The sequence below is a fragment of the Pezoporus flaviventris genome, unplaced genomic scaffold (genome assembly GCF_033815535.1).
Source record: "Pezoporus flaviventris isolate CSIRO_AGI_PZ_B2104156 unplaced genomic scaffold, CSIRO_AGI_Pfla_v1 ptg000077l, whole genome shotgun sequence".
Taxonomy (NCBI): Eukaryota; Metazoa; Chordata; class Aves; order Psittaciformes; family Psittacidae; genus Pezoporus; species Pezoporus flaviventris.
Window position 1 is genome coordinate 806239 of NW_026892625.1, and position 21973 is coordinate 828211.

A 21973-nucleotide genomic window follows, 5' to 3' on the forward strand; every position below is an offset into this window, starting at 1 on the left:
ACCCAGCACAACAGGCTGTAGGGAGCAGTGGAGCGCGCTCCTCCCCGGCGCCAGGGTGCGCTGCCGGCGGTGATCGGCCCCACCCCTTCGCCGCCGCTGCAGGCACAGCCCAGCGCGCTATCCGGGCTGCCTGTGTTCTGCCTGATCGGAAATCAGCATGGCTACCGAGGGTGGGAAGTGACGACAGGTTTGCGCGGTGCGCCGTTGCTGGAGGGTGGGACTGGGAGGAGTTGGGTCCTTGCGGCTCTGTGTGATGTCACTCTTTGTGGCTGCAGTTGGCAAGATGGTGCCAGTCCTCGTGGAGAAGAAATTGGTGGGTCTGGATGGGCTTGGCGGTGCTGAGCTCCCCAGCGAGGAGCAGGAGGAGCAGGAGGAGCAGAACCTCTGGTGAATGCCCGCGGGGGGAGGTATCTGGGGTCGTCGCCACCCCGGCGGTGGAGCTGAGAGGCTGCTCTCGGGCGTCACGGCGGGGTCTCTCTGGGCTGCCTCAGCCCTCGCTCCGCCCGACTGGGTAGGGGGTCTGTGGGCGCCGGCTGCGGGCCGCGCTTGAGCCCTGCTGACAGGAGCTGCGCGGCAGCTACCCACGGCGCAGGTCGGCCCAGGCGCCAGGGCCGATGAGGAATGCTGCCCTTCCCGGTTCTGGAGGGAACCCCACACCCTCGGGAATAAGACATCATCGCTGCCAGGGTGGGGGGCGCACGCGTGCGGAGTGCCTGAGGTGTGGATCTGCGGGATAGGCTCCACAAGACTTGCTCTCTCGTGTTCCTGTCGCTTGTCTCTGAGTGACACTTTTGAAAACACTAATAATGACAGAAAAAGCTGTGTGTAAAATACAGTAATGAATTGTGAGAGGAGTTATCAGTTGGAAAGTAATGTGGCCTTTAACAACCAGAGAAAAACGTTACTGCATGCATTTTAGAAACGTAAAGCTTTCTTTTAAAAAGGTGGCTTACTTTTGGTCTTTTAAAATGAACTTAAATCTCTAACTGTAGCATCATTTCCAGTTTGTAAATAGTTTGAATGTAACTGGCTTGGTCTGTGTGGATCTGATAAGCTCATCAGTGCTGTCAAATAGGCAGTTGTGTGGGTTGTGTTTGGGTTTGCATGTGTACACATCAGCCTAACAACAGTGATGCTGTTTTTCTAGGTCCTCAATACTGAGAGAAGTTTCTACCCGGTCAAGATCTAAGTTGCCATCAGGCAAGAATATTCTCGTTTTTGGTAAGTAACACATGTGAGCAGGTTGGGGGTTGTTTATTTGTAGAAATAAAGGTGTTTAAAGTAGTGATATGAACAAACTGACATCTCAGTTTGTTAAAATTAGGTTATGCAATGTGAACTATGCTATTATTGTCTTCAGATTGATAGATCTACTTTCTTTTTGGTTTGCACTGTGACATTTATAACATTCAGTTTACATTCCAATTGTTTAAATATATGTAATAATGGCTTTGAACTGACAGAGGGTAGGTTTAGATTAGATATTAGGAAGAAGCTCTTCACTGTGAGGATGGTGAGGCACTGGCACAGGTTGCCTAGAAAAGCTGTGGCTGCCCTATCCCTAACAGTGTTCAAGGCCAGACCATTCTGTGATAATAGAGAATAATTGAGTGCTTCATTCTTATTGTTGTGGTATAAGCTGTTGGATTCAGCTGGATTACTTGAAAGAAAATAACAAGTATGATCTGAAAATGTACAAGGATACTTCTGGTTGCTTAATGATTTGAAAAAAATTATCTTTTTTTTTCCTCTGTAAAAATTTACTGGAAGGTGATGATGGCTCAGGTAAAACCACACTTATGACCAAAATACAGGGAGCAGAGCATGGCAAGAAAGGAAGAGGGCTGGAATACTTGTATCTAAATATTCATGATGAAGACAGAGATGGTAAGTTCTTTTTATATGCAATCTCTTTACTGTAATTATGTAACTGATATGCTTTTTTAATAACTGTGTTTTCATCAGTGTACATTGGGTTGCACCAAGTAGCTGGTTCCAGCATTGCTCTGTATCTTTTAGAAGCTGTATCAGTTTCTTAAAAGTGAAATGTGTTTTGTCTTCAGTGTACATTCTCCTCTTGCCCTTCTTACAGCTTGACCTGTGTATGAGGGAAAAGTACACTTGAGCAACTCTCGGGATCCATTTACTTTTAGGGTAGATACATTTGCTGATGTTGACTTACTAGCAGATATATTGTCATTTGGTATGGCTACTTGATAACTATGAAGTAAGTGATACATTAATAAGAATTTAATTTCCATTATGGATTTTTGGGCATGGAGTTTTGTTTCCTTGCGGGGGCTGTGAGCAGAATTTTGGTTAACTATAACTGAGATGTTTTGTTAGAGTTGAATGAGTGAAGAACAATACTTAAAGTCAAAATTAGTATTTCCTTTTCTCAAATTGAAGCTTGTTTCTTTGCCCCTTGCTTTTGTGCTTGTTGCTGTTGATGATTGCTCTTCTCTACTATATGGGAGAGGGATGACAAGAAGACACTGTTTAAAAGCAGGTCTGATGATCAGAATACCTTTATTGTTAGGAAGGTTAGGGACAGGAAGAGATGGGGGGAGCGAGTTCCTTGCTCATAAATCTGCCTCTGCTTGTCTCATTTTGGGCAAATGGCTGGGACCAATTTTGTGCTAGATTTTGTCTTTAAAAACAGAGAATGGCAATCTTGTTTATGACTTCCCTCTGAGCTTTCAGTTCAGAAGAGGGAAGCAGTGATGGCAGTTCATCCATGTTCCTGAAAACACATCAACTAGGAAGATCCTATAATGGTATTCTGGAAATGGAAATGTACTGAAGGCTTGCAGGAGTGATTAAGTACCATATATGACTGGTTGTTATGGAGATTGGTCCTGTGCTCACATGGTAGTAAACTGCTTTTGGATACTAAGGCACAATGAAAGGATGAGTACATTGCCTGTGTCTTCAGTGGCCACCTAATCTTGCAGTTCCTAAAAATATCTTGTGCTGTAACTTTAAGTGCTGAGCCGTTCTTGGCGTAAGTACTTTCTCATCATGCACAAGCTTCTTTAATACTGCAAAATACTTCAGGGAAAAAACCCACTATGATTAGAAGAAGTGTTAAGGCAGCCTGTGACATCAGGCTTCTTGAAACATCAAAGGAGATGGTATTATAAACCGAAAAATGTTTGGCATGCTATTTTTCCTGGTGAAATCAAACCTCAAGTATGTCCCTTCTTTGGAAACATTTTGGGGCTATTCCTGAGTATCTGGAGGTGATGAGTATTTGAATCCTGTCATAAGAACTCAGGCAGCACTAGCAGGGGAATAAAAAAAAAAAAAAAGACGTTTTTGACTACCAGACTCAGATGGAGAATTCAGGTCTTCATGCATCCCTTTAATGGATGTGTTAGGATCTAATAATACATTCATTTCTGTTTCATTCTTGTCATCAGCAAACAAAATAAATAGCAAAGTGGGTCAGGACCTCCCAGCAGGTAACAACAGCACTCTTCCTTCTCTGGGACAGGTTTGGTTTTGTTTCTTTAAACTCTGTTTAGATACATGTTTGGAAACAAAACCTGTAGAACTGACCCACAGTTCTTGGAAGCCATAAAGAAACTCAGGATAGGCATTCAGGAGCTTACTATCACATGTTCATTTATGAGGATATCTGCTTTTCATTATACTCCAACCTGTTCAAGACCAGCAAACCAAAGGATTTCCAGGGGTGTCAAATTTACACTGATAACTGAAACTCTGTAGTGGGGTGAGATATTTCCAGCCTCTTTCCCAAGAGCTAGAAGATTTCTTTGTTCTCTTTGTCTTTTTCTTGTTCATTTCAGAAGGGTTTATTCTGTCCAGGAGAAATGTTTTGTTTATAGTGCTGAGTCATTATCTACCTCCCACCTCCCTTTGGAAATGTTGAGGAAAATCTTCTGTATTGTTTCTTATCCTCCCCCTGCTTCCTCTTCAAAAGATAATTGAATCTGGCTCATTCTACATTTTAAGTAGAATTACTCTGGATTGCTAGGTGCATATCTTGGTTTACAGTTATTTTTGTCTTTTCCCCTAAAGATTAGATCAGTGGTTACATTTTGTTTTGGTTTTGCTTGTTTTGTGTTGTTGGTTGTTTTTTTTTGTGTGTGTGTGTTTTTTTTGTGTGTGTTTTTTTTTTTTGGTGTTGCTTTTTTGTTATTGTTTCTTTTGTTTGTTTTGTTTTTAGGAAACTTAAATGCAAGGAAAGCACCTCTTTTATGAAGGACCCCTGTGGCTAATACAGGTGCACACTGACGTTTTAGCTTTCTGTTATCTGCTTGTTTCTTGACAGTGGCTGATACCTAGCTTGGATGGCAAAATATACATCACCACTGTTTTGGTAACTAGCTGTTTCAGTTCTGTTAGATGTTTGTTCAGTGTAGTGTGCAGTAGTTCCTTAGGTCTCAGGATAACTTAGAATAAGTCCACTACTGAATCTCTACCTGAAAAATCTCCTTAGGATACTATCCTAAATTCTGCCTAGGGTGAGACATTTGTTCAAGTTGAGGTTTGGGGATGCCTGAGAAGCAGTTCTGAGAGATGATTCTCCTAGATCATTAGCCCCAGGCATGATAACCTTGGAGCATATGGCTTCCTCTGCTTATGTGACACCATAGTTCATCTAGATGAAAAAACAGTAAAGTTGACTGGGAATGTTAAACTGTGCAGCTCGGGCCCAAGAGTCCTGTTAGTGGATTTTCTCAGCGAGTGTGGCTAGTTTCAGTTTTTTGTCTGTCTTTGTGATGAGCAGATGTTTTGTATGTATGCTGGTAAGTCTGCTTTTGAGACCTGAGAATCTTAATTTGTAGGAGGTAGAAGAGAGGCTCTGCATAATTTTCTTAAAGGATATGTGTTTCTAGAGTAGCTTTTAGAGTCTCATGCAGAGTAGTTAAAGTGAGGATGTACAGCAGGATAGTGAAACAAACATTGACTGGTTTTGCAGCATTACTATGTGGGTTAGCTGGCAATTCCAACCACCACAGAGAACTTTGGGTTGAGCTGCCTCAGATTACAAATGCAGTACAGCTGTCCTGACTGTGCCAAATGTGCCAGTGAAGTAGAGCCATTCTGTTGTGTTCTTATTTGTAACAAAATCAAGTAGTCTTTTTTTTTTTTGCCTCAGATTTGGACTGGCCTCAGTCATGTCATATGCATGTTCCAGTTGAACTGGTTGTTCCAGATTGAGCTAAGTGCTGCTGGTACACTAGTATCTAATGGGAAAATTGTCTTTTTGTCAACATCTTTAAAGTAGTTTTCTTGGAAATTATTTTTCCCTGTTGTGCTTCTCTGCACAGCTTAGACAAGGCTTGTCTAATTACCACTGATACCTTTTGAATAAATGCAGGAGTTGTTGCAGTTCACAGAATCAGCCTTCTGCAGTAAAATTCATCAAAGCTGGAAATCTTTCATGGCTAAAGGGGTAATGAAATATTGACAGGGTTTAGAAATGTTGTTTTAGCAGCTATTGAAATAATCTTTAATAGGTTGCACCTGCTTCTGTTTTGGTGTCTCCAGTCATAGCCACTGTGAAAGGTTCAGTTACTGTTTACATATGACTAACTAGGTGCTTGATGTTGATTCGGAAAAAACTCCAGGAACAAACTCGCCAACAAAGTTTTAAGTTGACAAGCAGGTACTGCGGCGCTGGGAGACACGGGGGAGAGCTCCTCCTAACGTGTGTCTCCCCATTGCCACACAAGCCATTCTTTTATAGCCACTGGGCATACATACATATTCATGAGGCTACTTATGGATTACATAATTTTCCAGAAAGTTCCCTGCATGCGTACAGAATTGTGGTGGTGGTATCTGAGGATCGTTTACTTCTTCCAACAATCTTCATCACTTCTGGCAGCCTTTGAAGCACGCGCAGTAGATGATCATACCAGTTTAATTGGTTCGTTAGCACCAGAGACATAATAATCCTTCTGTCCTCCTTCTTATCAGTTAGTTTAACTGTAGCCCATCTTGGACACCTGCCATTCCCAGATATTCCTTATCCCTGTGTCCTGTTCTTCTAGACTGTTTTTCTTACAACTATGTCAACTATAACGATTTATCTTGTACAAGAATTCTCAGTATGTTCTCTAGCTGCATGCTGTTTTTTTTCTCTATGTATCATGCACCTCAGTAATTTTCCATTGCTACTGTTACAAAGCTATCAAACTTAACATTACTTAAAACTAATACTAAAGGTTTATATATTCCATTTTGTGATTTTTGTGCCCCCCTTGTCTCAATGTGGTGCTGACAAAGTTGAATTTTGACATCAAGTCCTTGCCAAATCGTGAACAACTAGTACTATATTTTTAAGATTTGGAGAACAGGGAAGAGAAATATAATGAGGCAGAGTAATGATGAAGCTCAGTAGCTGGTCTGAAAATCTGTGCTCTGCAGTGATTGGTTTGCAGAATTCACATATCAGAATTCATGTATCTTGTATTTAATACCTATAGAGACCCACTGTTCTCTCTGGACAGCTGTAGTAGAATAAGGAGTACTTTGGAAGAAGTGCTAGGAAAAGTCTAGAAGATAGAAACAAATGGAGTTGTTTGTTTCAAGGAGGAAGTTCTGAGGATAATGTAATTTATTTTATTCATTTGGGCAGAATTGGTTGTTTAGAGGACCTGATAGATCATTCCAAATTGATGCTTCATTTTCAGTTTCTTCTATTCTTGCCAAAGTTCAGGTTTGGGGTAATTTTTTTTCATGCCAGCTGTCTGTTCCAGCTGATTTTTCCACCCCCCTGCTTTGCATTTCTGCAAATAAGTATCCAGTTGCTACCAAAACACTGGGAGGGCGGAGAAAGACAAAACCTAAAATTCCAAATGGTTTGTCTAGTACTCATTCTGTAAGGAGCCTGCAAGTAGAGGCCAATGTGAATTAAGAGCAGGTAGCATAACTTTAAGGTTTGGTCAGTGCTAGAAGCCTAAGCTGCTTATTGCTTGTATCTTGTTTGCAGCTTATTTCTGTTGTGGGATGTCTTTAGTATGTTAAACCAGCTTATGTGTCTGAGGGACATCTAAGGTTTCCCTGCTGGACTCGGCTATAACCACACCTTTGGAACTTGGAGTTACATACGGCACATGTATTCTGGTTTCACCTGTAATATACATCTTTCAAATTCAGGAATGCTGTGCAGTGTCTAAAAGCTGTCGTGCCAGCTGTCCTTAGTAAAAGCTAAAGAACAGATTTTTATTTTTTTTTTCCCTAACAAAAAGATACTGAACCAAGGAAAAAAATCCTGTTAAACGAAAGCATCTACTGAATAATGTAGGCATTTACACATGCACCTGTCTTAATAAACAGGCAAGATCTGCTGGTAGCTGGGTTTTGGCCTTCCTTTTAAGACTAATGTACTCCTCTGTTCACTTGCAGACTAGCAAAGAAAAAAGTTGGCATCTGTTGAATGGCATCTGTACCTTTCTCTTTCAGATCATACTCGCTGTAATGTTTGGATTCTAGATGGAGACTTATACCATAAAGGGCTATTGAAGTTTGCAGTTTCTGCAGAATCCCTGCAAGACACCATTGTAGTCTTTGTTGCAGATATGTCTAGACCTTGGACTGTTATGGAGTCTTTACAGAAATGGGCCAGTGTCTTGCAAGAACATATTGATAAGATGAAAATTCCTCCAGAAGAGATAAGAGACATGGAACGGAAGTGTAAGTCTTTGTGCATCCATACATTCTGTTTTTTGATTTGTTGTTGGTTTTGGGGTTTTTTTTGGGTGTGGTTTTGTTTTTGTTTTTGTTGTTGTTGTGTTTTGGGGTTTGTTTTTTTGTGTTGTTTTTCTTTTTAACTAGCTCTTGCAACTTTCTTTTGTAATGATAAATTTCTTCAGATTACTGTTTTGAGAATGGGTTAGATAAGAATTACTTTGAAGTTGAGATTATAACTCTTAATTCAGGTAGATTCTATTAGGCTTTAAAACAACTCTTCCAGTTTCATTGTGCTAACAAAACATCAGGTGAATTAATGGTCTAAATCCCTTGCAGTAATGAAATTTTGATAATTGGATTTTTTTTAAAGGCCAATTAAAAAAACAAAAAAAAAAACCAAAAAAAAAACAAACCAACAACCTCCATACAGAATCATGCTTTTAAAAATAGTGACAAATTTCAGTAGTGAAGTGAGCTGTCGGCTTTTTTGTATCTAAGCCAGGTCCCATTCCCATATTGTGTGTGTTTTCCAGTAGGTATCGCTGCCTTTGTTTTTCATAAGGCTTAGACTGTGATCCTGGTACATCTAATTGTCTCTCACTACAGCCTCTCCTACCCTGTGACTTTAGGAATATTATATAAATCTTTCCTGGCATATTTGTGGCAGGAAAGAAAGAATCTGGCACTGGCCAGCAGTTGTCACTGCAGTATTTTTATTTCCTGCTGCTTCCTTTCTTTCCTAAAATAGTTTTGAATATTTCTTGAGAGTGTTTTTCTGTTTAGTTTCATATTGAATTACTTCAAAATAAAGTCCTTTGGTGGAAAAGACCTTAGCCATGTGGCTTCCTCTTCAGCTGAAGTATAGATTCAGACTGATCCTTGCTGGTTGCTGTTTTTGATCAGGGCTGGTGGCTGGCTGTACTGGAGTGTTACAACCTTGCAAATGCTGTCTAGTAGCTTTCTTAGATTCACTTTAGGGAGCAGTGTAATCTACTTGGTCTGTGAGCATTCAGATGTATTTGTGTAGCTGATATTCTCTGAATGTTAAATTACTTTCCCAAAAGGCTTGCTACGTCCCCTACAGCATGCTAGCTAGAGTTTAATCTTAATGACTGAAGCCACCTGGGTTTGATCACCAGGTTAGATAAAAAGGTAAAACCTGACAATTTTAAGAGGAAAAAGCATCTTTTTTTTTTTTCATTCTCCTTTTGTGTGTGAGAGATTTTGGGGGAATGGGAGATGGAAATGCAGTTCTAGTCTCACAGTACAGCAGCTAACCTGATTTGCACTTTTCTGAGACACACCAAATTTTATGGCAATCCAAATAAATGTGGAGTGTTCTCAGCCTTCACTAAGAGTGTACTGTGTGAAGGAGCCAGTTACAGCTATGGCAAAGCTTTATCACCATATTTGGGCAACTTAGAAGATATTTCAGTAGTGTTGTCTTAGAGATTTCTAAATTAGTGTTGTCGAAATTCCTAGTTTCTCTTGTGCTTGGATAAGAGTTGAGGGAAAAGGAAAATTGGAGAGCTAATTCTCACTCTTGCAGGACTCTGCTGCCATTTTATGGCTCAGCGGTGAACTTTGGTCCAATATCGGCATCCAGGTGAAACATTGGCCTTAATGTCTCGCTCCCAAACTTCCATCTCGCTCCTTTTCTCAGTCACTGTGTAGGACACTTCTGTCATCTCGGATATTTCTCTTCTGACTTCTTGCAGACTGTCCTTAAGGCCAGATCTGTGCTCAAACCTTTGGCCACCATAGCTTGTAATTCTTTTAACTGCAAGCTGTGCTAAAAGAAATTCCTATTGTTACTGTGGTTTTATTAGTGTAACTGTTTAGACAATACAGGCTTGAAGAATGACTTGTGACTACAGTTCATCAGTAAAGCAACACCAGCAAAGTTTTCCTTGCTAAAATCCTGCTTCGTACACTGTCTGAGATAAGCTGCCACTTAGAAAATGAAGACTCACTGTGTTGCAATAGCCTGGATATGAAAACCCTGGGATAATAAAGCATATGCAAAGCAGGCAGTCAGAACAGAGAAACAGGCTTGCAGAGTGGAGAGATGTGCTAAATTCACTCCAGTAACTGCAGCATAACATTGCATGGATGCATGTTTCTTAACTTCAGCTTGCAGAACCGTGTTCCCTTAATACTTATTTCTAGGTGCAAGCTATGTCATGTGGACCAAGCTGAATGCCTATGGCGCTTTCTGGTACTGGTACCCACTAGTTCTTGTTGACCCTGGAGAAACATTTTTTTTTTTGTCCCACTAGCATATGTTTAAAGTGCTGCTGGGTTGTTCTTTTTCTATTACTATGATGTTAACAGTTTCCAGAAATCTTTTTGTTAGCTCACCATTCTCTATGGAATTGAACTTTGAACTGCTTGTCTTTGCTTTCAAGGTTTTTGTGGCCTTTCTCCACCCAGCATTTTGTCTCGTGTTTGCTATTTGAGATACTGACTCTTGGCTTTATTGGGTGGATGATGCTAGGCACCATCTGGTATATGAACATGAGGAATATGAACTTTTGTGCTTAAAGAGCTTCCAGAATGGGAGGCAGGACACATGTGGAAGCAACAGGCATCTCAAAAGAAATGGAATTACTCAGAGTATACCAAGAGCATTCTTTGTCTGCACTCATTCCTATCACTGAGCCCCTCTGGAAATTCCTTGCTAAAAGCTTGGCTAGTGTGGGTTCAGATAAATAATGTCAGTTTAAACGTTCTAATTTAATTCAGGCTCAGTTATGATAAATCATTGTTTAAATAACAGACATTTGCATAAGTATTTCAGGGGAGATCTAAATTTTGCCTTCCCATTTATGACAGCAAAGCAGAAGACTGTCAAGAATCAAGAAATGCAGAAAGGAAGTATACTGGTAAAATGTCTGTTATATTAATGTGTTCTGGAAACTAAATACTTGAAACAACAGCATTTTTTTCTGAAAATTAAGTAGTGTCCCTTTCAAGCCGAATTAGTTTCAGGTTCTCTGCCTTTTTTTTTTTTGTGTGTGTGTGTGTCAATTCTTAAGCTAAAAGAAACTTACTTTGCTCTGTTGTCTGGGAATTATTTTCACAAGTCTAAAACTTATGATCCGTAAAGATAGTTTAAAAAAAAATACAGCTGAAAGCTGCGTGTGTATGAAACGTAATAGAGTGTAAATATGGAAACTTGCATTCATTTGCTTTAAATGCAAAATTCTGAATATAAGGCTTTTTTACCTAGATAAGCCACAAGTCTGGTAGATAAACCAGCGCAATGTAGTGGAGGTGTGATTTTTATGGCACATCATCACTTGGTGATAATTTTTCAAATTTGCTTTCTGTGAGATAGTTCCTTCCCTGTCACATGGATGGATGTACTGAACAACACTGTCTTTGTGACCATGCTGGGGACTGGGAGTATTTCTGGAGAGTTTTCCTTACTGTGCATAAAGTCAGCCTGCTTCCACTGTTTCAAAAATAAAGATGCCTTCATGGGAGCAAATCATGGAGCTTTGCTTGCCTCTTTCCTGATGGCTGAGCAAGGAGGAGGCTTCATGTGGGATTGTCATGTGAGGGAAAGCCCTGGGCCTTCAGGAAGTGCTGTGCTGGGAGCAGACACATACAGTAGGCAGATTGATCTGGTCTGTGGCTTTCTCTCTGAAAAAAGACATAAAGGCTGCAAGTTGCAGCCCAGTTTTGATAAAGTATGTGTGGGGGTCACAGTGTGCTTCCAAAATGGTGTTAATACCATTTCTTAGGCGCTTGAATATCTGATAATATTCAATAGGGAATACTCATTGTTGTCATAAAATTAAAACATTGAAAATGTAGAAAGCATCTAGTTTCCTCTGGACTCCACTGTAGTCTTTCAGAATATAACTGAGTCTTTTCAGATAATATTTAGAAGTGCTTGAGTCTGTATTTATGCAGTGCAATTTTGATATGCCTAGCATTGGACTCCTGCAACAGAAATGTAGAGTAATATAAACTTGAGTTACAGTTTGTAAGAGTAGATGTTTCAGCTTGGTGTTCTCTGGGTCCATTTACATTTTCACCATGCTTTCTTCCCAAACTAGGTACAAATTGCACTGAGTATAAGCTATGTTGCTAAACTACATTTCTGTTTTCAGCTCCCCAGTAATGTTGAGGAATGTGCATTTGTGCATACTATAGCTCTTGCAGCTATAAATACACTTAATTTAGCTTGCTGTAAGTTTTGCTGGAGGAGAATTTTTTGTTTGAAGGGGCCATAGGGCTTGAGCTTGTGTTCTGTTCTCATGGAGTGCCTCATTATGAAAGGAAAAAAAAGTTGAGATTTCTAGTTAGCTATGGATTAATTATGGTTTAAAAAGAACTAGCTCCTTTGTTGTGCCTGAAGAAGATCTCTTTCATGATAGTTATGAAGGAGTTTCAAGAGTATGTAGAACCTGAAGAAGGCTACCAAGGATCACCGCAGAGAAGAGGCCCTTCTTCTGGCCGAGAAGATGAACATATTTCTTTGCCACTTGGAGAAAATGTGCTGACTCACAACCTTGGTATTCCTGTGCTGGTAGTTTGTACGAAAGTGAGTTTCTGGTTCTGTTTGCTACTATGGAAAAGTTTAATTACTTTTCTTCTAGAAAGCATGCTTTATACAGATATGCAAAATGAATTTTGGATTAATAGTAAAGGGATTTATTTTAAAAGTCAATTTTTAATTTTGCAAAAGGGTAATAACCTTATCAATTATATGTGAATTACTTTATCTTTTGAGTTATTGGTGGCATTTTAAAATCAAAGACTCACAGTAAATGTGATGTGTATGTAATAATCAGGAATATGTTTTAGGGTGTGCTGGAATTAAATGACTGGGTTTTATGGTTCTATTTTTTTTCTCTTCCTTTCTGCCAGTGCGATGCAGTGAGTGTACTAGAGAAGGAGCATGATTACAGAGAAGAACACTTCGACTTCATTCAGTCACACATTCGTAAATTCTGCTTACAGTGTATCCTTTCCTGCACTGAAGAGATTTGCTGTAATCTGGAAGCAAGAAAATATGTTTTTAATATTGAATTGCACGTAAAGTTAATCTGAGAAGTTGCACTTCAAGATTGCTTGGTGTTTAGTTATTTACTGTGTAGCATTTGTTGTTTTGAAGTTGATGGATGATTTTAAATTGTACATGGATTTGGCACTTTTGTTCCTTTACAATGGATTTGTCCTGCGTTGTATGAGGGTTTTTTTCTTGGTTTTCCCCTCAGAACTTGCAATTTCCATGTAAACCTGAGATCTTGGCTGTCTCCTAAGTTTTTGACTTTTTCAAATTTAAGTGGCTGGGAGGGCATGTAACTTTGTGTATGTCAACGAGAAGTATCCTGTTATACCCCCTTCCTCTCCCTGAATGCTAAATGGCTTTAGCTATTGCCTTGAACTGCTTCTCAAAATTAGGTCTAGTCTTAATATCTCCATTAGCTACTTTTCTGGAATTCTTACTATAATTTAAAAAATGTATCTTACATAATTTTCCTTAAATAAATAATCAGATGGGGCTGCCTTGATTTATACATCAGTTAAGGAGGAAAAGAACCTTGATCTGTTGTACAAGTACATTGTACATAAAACATATGGTTTTCAGTTTACCACACCTGCCTTAGTGGTAGAAAAGGATGCAGTTTTTATGTAAGTCAATTGTATTAGCAGCATGGTTTCAGATTGTTTGCTGTTAAGCACTGTACTTCATATAACACATGTAAAAATAACTTGGATGGTTTGTGTAATTCAAAAGCTTAGTATGTGAGTCTGAAATTCCAAGTTAAAAAAAACAACTTGGTGCATATTACTTAGAATATACCATTCCAGCTTCTTAGTATCTTTGGAATTTAGCTGAGAACTAGGACTGATCTGTAGAGGGCAGTAAATAAATGGTCTCTGTAGAAGTGTTTTTTTTGTGACTGAAAAGGCGAAGCTTTCCTTCCTTTTATAGACCTGCCGGTTGGGACAATGAAAATAAAATTGCCATTTTACATGAAAATTTTATGACAGTGAAACCAGAAGATGCATATGAGGACTTCATTGTAAAACCTCCCATAAGAAAGGTAAAAAGGGGTAAACTTTTCCCTCCACCCTGACAAATACGTAAACTTTGCTTGAATGGCTGCTAATACCTATTAATGTTGAAGAACTCTGAATTAAATATAAAGGGGTTTTATATCCAAATGTGTGAAACATGAGGCTTTTGTTTTCCAGTTGTTTAAAATACTACAAGCAAACACAGAAGTCATTCACTTCAGTGAATGAAAAGCAGTCTAAAAATAACCATACACATGAACCTCTGAATGCATGGGGCAAAATCTCCTTTTGAAAAAGGAGAATACCTTTGTAGGACTTCAACAATTTACGTAGGACTTCAACAATTTACATATGTACACAGGTGGCATTGAGGTTACCATGTAAAGGCAAATCTTGTAAAACAAGTGTCTGTCACTATTGCATTAAGATACATGAAGAAATGTCATTAATAGTAAGGGAAGAGCAGTAAATGATCTATATAAATTCTGTTTACCGTGAACTTTGTGACTGTAGGCACACAGGAGTAGGATATGTGTAAAATGGATAATATGAAAAATTGTAAATTACATTGTTTTCTGGTTTCTATCAAAAACCTTCTTTTACAATTTCTGTGCACACCTAATGTTTCTAGATCAAGCCCCAGTATTTAGAAAAGGGAAGAAATGTTTGAAGCTTTCATGGAAGGGAAAGGTTTAATCCTTTTTGTAACTCATGCACCTATAAGAAATATTCATTACCTAATAGTGTTAGGGCTGATAAGAGGGGGTGAGGGATTGAGTGTAGGGTTTTACAGAGTAAGGTCATCTCAGGTCTTTGAAGAGATGCCGATGAGTTTAATAATTAGATGAATGTGGCTACTTACCAAGTACTCATCTTTCTAGGAGAATACCCACAGGCTGGTATCAATGTTACTCTACTCCATTTACTTACAATATTTTTTTTTTTTTAATGACAATTTCTTTAATGTTACTATTTTTAAATGTGGAAAGAAGTTTGGGTTTTGTTGTGGTTTAAATCCAGCTGGCAACCCAGAACCACGCAGCTGCTCACTCACTCCCCCCGCTCCCAGAGGGATAGGGAGGAGAATCGAAAGAATGTAACTCCCACGGGTTGAGATAAGACCAATCCAGTAACTAAGGTATAATACAAAACTACTATTGCTACCGCCAGTAATAATAATGATAAGGGAAATAACAAGGGGAGAGGATACAATTACTCACCACCCACTGACTGATACCCAGCCTGACCTGAGCAGTGATCTCGGCTTTCCGTGTAACTGCCCCCAGTTTATATACTGGGCATGATGTGCTGTGGTATGGAATGCCCCTTTGGCTAGTTTGGGTCAGGTGTCCTGTCTCTGCTTCCTCCTGACTTCCCCTCCTCCCTGGCAGAGCATGTGACTGAGAAAGCCCTTGATAGGAGTAAACATTACTTAGCAGCAATTAAAAACATGGGTGTTATCAGCGTTGTTCCCAGGCTGAAAGTCAAAAACAGCACTGCACCGGCTACTAAGGAGAAAAAGTGATTGCTACTGCTGAACCCAGGACTGTTTTGCTGTGGGTTTTTTAATAGTATTAAAGAATTGCCTTTTTTTTTCCTCCCCTTTTCATCACCAAACCATAAAAACAGTTACAGTAGTTTCAGTTTTTACCTCTAATAACAAGATATGTTGTTCCACAGTTAGTCCATGATAAAGAGCTGGCGGCAGAAGATGAGCAAGTATTTCTTATGAAGCAGCAGGTAAGAATGGATGAATGAAAATAAATCCTTACTAAATAAGATTTCACTTTAAGCTCTCCATTGTTAGTGCTTTCAGTTTTTCATTCCTCATTTAAATCACTAGATAGCCGTTTTTCAGCTTTGTAAATTCAGATGTAATTATGAAATATTTTTTTTAAGAAATATGGGTAGAAATATGGCTGTGTATCTTGGCAACTTGAAAGGAAAATATGCTGATAACAGAAATAACTTACATTTCAAAGGAGAAGAGCAAGAAGATAACTTTAAATTTTGCAATACAGCTATATTCATCTGTAAAATATAAATACTTTTAAAACATTTTAGTGTTGTGGTTTTCTTACAGCCAGACATTTGAAAGACTTTAAGGTGTCAAATTTAGTTATGCTGTATCTTGCCATTTTCTTTACTGCTCTGTTGTTTAAAAAACTATTAACACTTTCCTGTATGGTTGATTCTAAATGTTGTAGGGGTTACGGAGTTGGGTGTCCGTGGTTCTGGTTTATAGTTCTGGGACAGCTGTGTAAGACAAAGGACTGAAGCTTATTTACTCATTTTAACTCTGTTTTCTAGTGGTAAAGTCTGTAAGTATTTAGATATCAAAGAGGAAGCCTGTAAATATCTGGAAAAAAATGTCAAATATCACTGTATCTTATTCCTTTATATTTCCTTAAATATATTGATTTTTAATATTTTGGTTTTGCAGTCATTCCTTGCCAAACAGCCAGCAACACCTACAAGAGCATCAGTAAGTAGATCTAAGAGAAGAATAGGAGGTGTTCTCTTTCTTTCTAGAGAAGAGGGGAATGGTTATAACCTGTAGCGTTTCATTTTGTAATTTAAAGTGTGTAATATATAACCTCCCCAAAACTGTAGGAAATAAAAACAAAAAAGTTGGCAATATCTTAAAATGTTGCTTATAAATAACTTCATTCTAATTCACTGTGGAAACATAGAAATATCTAATGATCACTGAACTGAAAACGTCCTACTGTGTTTCATCCTTTCTTCTAGTGGAGAAACATGCTGAAAATAACTGGTGTTATTTTTTGTTTGTTTTCCCTATTTTGCGTACACTACGGTGCAAATATAAAGGTTTAAAAAGTAATTTGTGTGTAGTGTTACATTTGCTTTATATATTTACTCCATTTAAGTTCTATGATTTGTGTGATTTTTACTTGTTTTAAGGAATCTTCTGCAAGAGGCCCTGCAGGATCCCCAAGAACTCAAGGCAGAGCTGGTCCCACTAATGTACCCAGTGCTTCACCAATAACATCAGTTAAGAAACCAGATCCAAATATTAAAAGTATGAATAAGCATTTTACTGGTTTTATCATGTGTTGTTTTGTTGTTGGTTTTTGGTTTTTTGTTTTTTAAATCCTCTTTTGTAGAAATATTTTGGCTTAGTTTAATAACAGGAATTTATGACATAGCTTCAGGTTTGGTTTTTTTTTTGTTTTTTTTTTGTCATTCATGTGACTTGAAATAGAGCAGTCGGAGTTCAGAATACATTATTTCCTTAAGTTGCCTAAACATACTTAATACTTCGCTTCTTAGCTACTACATTTAGAAAAAAACAAAAGCATGCAAATAGATTAAAGTTTTGTGGCAACTCTCCATTCCAGAAGAGTAGTAATATGCTTTCAGTCATCTCTGACTTTGTTAAAGAATGCAAAGGACTAGTGTCTTTAAATTGAGCAAGGAGAGACTCTCATATTTGAGGTTTATTTCCTTGACTGGTAAGAGTTATGTATGTATGTAAGAAGTTATATCATTTACCAGCAATAACTATTCTGTGATTATATATATATATATTTTTTTTTTTCTTTTACTCAGGTAATGCTGCAAGTGAAGGTGTCTTGGCTAGTTTCTTTAACAGTCTCTTGAGCAAAAAGACTGGCTCTCCTGGGAGTCCCAGTTCTGGCGGAGTGCAAAGTACAGTCAAGAAATCAGGTATTGGACTTGTTATTGCAGGCTGTTTTGCATATTTTCAATAATTTATTAGGTCCACATTGATCTAACTGCATGTATCTTTTAAACTGGTCAATGAAGTGACAGACCTTGACAGATGACAGTGCCCAAATGTGCAGTCTTATAAAAAAGAACTAAGCTCTTGCAACTTCACAACTCCAGGGCTTCTGTTAAGCCTGTTTATAACTTAATTCTTCAGAGAAGTTGTACTGCTGGGATATAAATAACATTTGAGTCTTGATCTTATTCAGAAAGTGGTCATTTCCTTTATTTTACTTTAGACTTCCTTCCTTTATTAACATTTAAACTGTTGCTTGAAGGAAATGCAGTTTATTGGGTTTGGACTGCAGTTTCCAGTCAAACTATTGAACTCTATCCGGAGTTCGTGTTTAAATTAATTACTTCTTATCACAGCTTGATGTTATTCTCTCATTACTTAGTATTTTATTGTGATCCAACACAACTGGATTTGTTCTGTGTGTGTGCCTGTGACTGCATTGTATAACGTATTTGCTGGTAAGTAATTGCACTGTTCTGGGTGAAAATAAAAGAAGCCCATCAGAATACTTTGTACCTTTACAGAACTCAGTATTGTAAAATGTGGTGGTGTTCCACCTGATATTTACTACTTGGATTATTTAGTTGCTTCTTTTTGATACGGGCATTCCCATCACACTTAACATTGTTTCCAGAATTATTTTACTACTAAATTATTGATAGATGGTTTACTTCTGATCCCAGACTTGCAAAATCATGTAAAATGTAATGGTGATGACAAACCCAGGGTGTCTGATGCTTAAAGGAGAGTGTAAGGCCCCAGGCATTCCCAACTGGAAATGATAAGTATTTGATGCCAGCCACAGTGGTGGTTATTGCCAGGGAGAGAACCAGAACAGTTGTTGGAGTGTGGATGTTTAAACTGAAAATATTCCTGGACAAGGGAAGTCAAGATTTTTTTTTTTTTTTTTTTTTTTTTTTTTGCGATGGGAGGTTTTATATGGTAATCCATGCTCTGAAAGCTCAAAACTGGCTAGAATTTGACTTGGCATGTCATGGTTTAAGCCCAGCTAGTAACACCAGTCAGGTGTCCTGTCTCTGCTCCCTCTCGGCTTCCTCTCCTCTCTAGCAGAGCATGAGACTGAGAAAGTCCTTGATCGGAGTAAACATTACTTAGCAACAACTAAAAACATCGGTGTTATCAGTGTTCTTCCCTGGCTGAAAGTCAAAAACACAGCACTGCACCAGCTACTAAGAAGGACAAAAATGACTGCTACTGCTGAACCCAGGACAGTATCCAACCCTTATTCCATACCATTCATGTCATGCTCAGATGCCACGTTTTTCAATATACCATTGCTTTTGCCTCATACATATATATACACGCACAAGCATATATATACACACCTCCCCCCACACACACAGATAGCATTCCTTACTCCACGAACCAATCCCTATAAAGCTGCTGAAGTCATCTGATCCATGATGTTGGGCTCCATCTCTTGTAATAGTCTTTCAGAGCAGGGGAGACTGTGCAATGTTGAATTGTTGCCTGATGCTCAAACCGTGGAACTCATCTGGTCACTGCTGAAATTGTCTGGTTTCGTCAAAGTTTATTCTTTGTTGGGATGATAACTGGAGGGAAGTCAGGGCCAGCTGCTGCTGACCTCAAGGCATCTAGCTGATGGGCTGTTGAAATCTTTTATAGCAGGTAATAGCATAAAATTGAGATAATTGGTTGTTTTACCTGAAAATTAAATCCCCTTGAGGTACACACTAGACTTCCCCATCTTCCTGCACTGCCCACCAAGTATATCCGGATTTCCGAGCAAAAGCATTCCCACGAGTAGATTTGACTTTACCTGAAGCGGGAATAACCCAGTCTGTCTTCCCCAGCAAATTTTTTATGTGCACCACAAGAACTTTACCCACCTCTACAGTGCGTAGAAGTTCTGACTGGGCTGGGCTAGCCATGTTGGCAGATCCTCTGGTGTTGACCAGCCAGGTGTCTTTTGGTAAATGTGTATCCCAGTGTTTGAAAGTCCCACCACTCATTGCTCTCAGTGTAGTTTTTAACAGCCCATTGTACCGTTTGATTTTCCCAGAGGCTGGTGCTTGGTAGGGGATGTGATATACCCACTCAATGCCATGCTCTTTGGCCCAAATGTCTATAAGTTAATGCCAGAAATGAGTCCCTTTGTCTGACTAAATTCTTTCTGGTTTGCTGTGTCGCTACAAGACTTGTTTCTCAAGGCCCATGACAGTGTTCCAGGCAGTGGCATGGGGCACAGCGTATGTTTCCAGCCATCCAGTGGTTGCTTCCACTATGGTAAGCACATGGCGCTTGCCTTGGCACTTCCGTGGGAGTGTGATACTGTTAATCTGCCAGGCCTCCCCATATGGTTCGAGACCATCTTAAAAATCTGAACGTGCACAAGTCAATGGGTCCTGATGAGATCCATCCGCGGGTCCTGAAGTAGCTGGCGAATGAAGTTGCTAAGCCACTGGCCATCATATTTGGAAAAACAGAACAGGTGAAGTTCCCACTGACTGGAAAAAGGGAAATATAATCCCCATTTTCAAGAAGGGGAAAATGGATGACCCGGGGAATTACAGACCAGTCAGTCTCACCTCTGTGCCTGGCAAAATCTTGGAGCAGATTCTCCTGGATGGCATGCTAAGGCACATGAAAATCAACAAGGTGGTTGGTGACAGCCAGCATGGCTTCACTAAGGGGAAATCCTGCCTGACCAATTTGGTGGCCTTCTATGATGGGGCTACAGAACTGATGGACAGGGGTAGAGCAGTTGAGATCACCTACCTGGACTTGTGTAAAGCATTTGACACTGTCCCACACGACATCCTTGTCTCTAAATTGGAGAGACATCAATTCGATGGATGGAACACTCGGTAGATAAAGAACTGCCTGGATGGCCGCACACAAGAGAGTTGTGGTCAATGGCTCAATGTCCAGCTGGAGACCAGTAATGAGTGGTGTCCCTCAGGGATTGGTGTTGGGACCAGTCTTAATCAACATCTTTGTTGGCGACATGGACAGTGGGATTGAGTGTGCCCTCAGCAAGTTTGCTGATGACACCAAGCTGTGTGGTTCGGTTGATACCCTGGAGGGAAGGAATGCCATCCAGAGGGACCTCGACACGCTTGTGAGGTGGGCTGATGCCAACCTCATGAAGTTTAATCATGCCAAGTGCAAGGTCCTACACCTGAGTCGGAGCAATCCCAGGCACAGCTACAGGTTGGGCAAAGAAGAGATACAGAGCAGCCCAGTGGAGAAAGACTCGGGGGTGTTGGTTGAGAAAATGAACATGAGCCGGCAGTGTGTGCTTGCAGCCCAGAAAGCCAACCGTATCCTGGGCTGCATCAAAAGGAGTGTGACCAGCAGGTCGAAGGAGGTGATCCTGCCCCTTTACTCTGCTCTTGTGAGACTTCACCAGGAGTATTGTGTGCAGTTCTGGTGTCCTCAACATAAAAAGGACATGGAACTGTTGGAACAAGTCCAGAGAAGGGCTACGAGGATGATCAGGGGACTGAAGTACCTTCCGTATGAAGACAGGCTGAGGAAGTTGGGGCTGTTCAGCCTGGAGAAGAGAAGGCTGTGTGGAGACCTCATAGCAGCCTTCCAGTATCTGAAGGGGGCCTATAGGGATGCTGGAGAGGGACTCTTCATTAGAGACTGTAGTGGTAGGACAAGGGGTATCGGGTTAAAACTTAAACAGGGGAAGTTTAGGTTGGATATAAGGAGGAAATTCTTTCCTGTTAGGGTGGTGAGGCACTGTAATGGGTTGCCCAGGGAGGTTGTGAATGCTCCATCCCTGGCAGTGTTCAAGACCAGGTTGGACGAGGCCTTGGGTGATATGATTTAGCGTAAGGTGTCCCTGCCCATGGCAGGGGGGTTGGAACTCGATGATCTTAAGGTCCTTTCCAACCCTAACTATTCTATGATTCTGTATTTGTACTTCAGCCATTGTCCTCCTTGCCCAAGAGGCTTTAACTGTTTGGCTTGATTAATTGCAGCACGTTTCACATTCATGAATTATCTGAGCAACAGTATCCATTGTTAAGTCTGCCCCTCAATCACGAGCCTCTCTATATGTTGCATCTCTGCCCTGATGGCAGTATAAGGGTGAATTATTTTTAGCCCTGAGGTCTCATGACAACTCAGGCCAATGTAAACACATCTGAGCCACTTCAGTCTTAGCAGCTTTATCCACTTGTTGGTTGTTTTGGTGTTCCTCAGTGGCCCGACTCTTGGGTTCATGAGCATTTACATGGCTTACATTGACCACCAGGTTCTGCACCCAGGCAGCAGTATCTTGCCACAGTGAAGCAGCCCAGGTGAGCTTCCCTCTGCATTGCCAGTTGCTCTGCTTCCATTGCTGCAAACACCCTCACAGGGCATTTGCCACCATCCATGAGTCAGTATAGAGTACTGGCTGCTATACTTATTCAGCAATGTCCAAGGCCAGCTGGATGGCTTTCACCTCTGCAGACTGACTCTATTCACCCTCTCATTCAGCAGGTTCTGCAACTTGTCTTCAGG

The 21973-nt window shown here is 40.0% G+C and overlaps 1 protein-coding gene across 2 annotated transcripts; it reads left to right on the top strand.

Annotated features, from left to right (window-relative positions):
* Positions 1-246: 246 nt before the first annotated feature.
* On the top strand, positions 247-18333 carry LOC133279419 (cytoplasmic dynein 1 light intermediate chain 2-like). 2 transcript variants are annotated; one of them, XM_061473112.1, is made up of 13 exons: positions 247-387; positions 1148-1221; positions 1771-1887; positions 7441-7671; positions 12057-12223; positions 12550-12643; positions 13182-13317; positions 13622-13733; positions 15388-15447; positions 16151-16192; positions 16633-16750; positions 17281-17397; positions 17856-18332. In XM_061473112.1, exons 1-13 carry the CDS (start codon positions 254-256, stop codon positions 17918-17920), a joined length of 1467 nt encoding a protein of 488 aa, XP_061329096.1. In that variant the 5' UTR covers positions 247-253; the 3' UTR covers positions 17921-18332. The 2 variants fall into 2 exon arrangements, with proteins under 2 accessions (XP_061329096.1, XP_061329097.1); XM_061473113.1 differs by lacking the exon at positions 247-387 and having other exon boundaries at positions 1148-1225; positions 17856-18333.
* The last annotated feature ends 3640 nt before the right edge of the window (positions 18334-21973 follow it).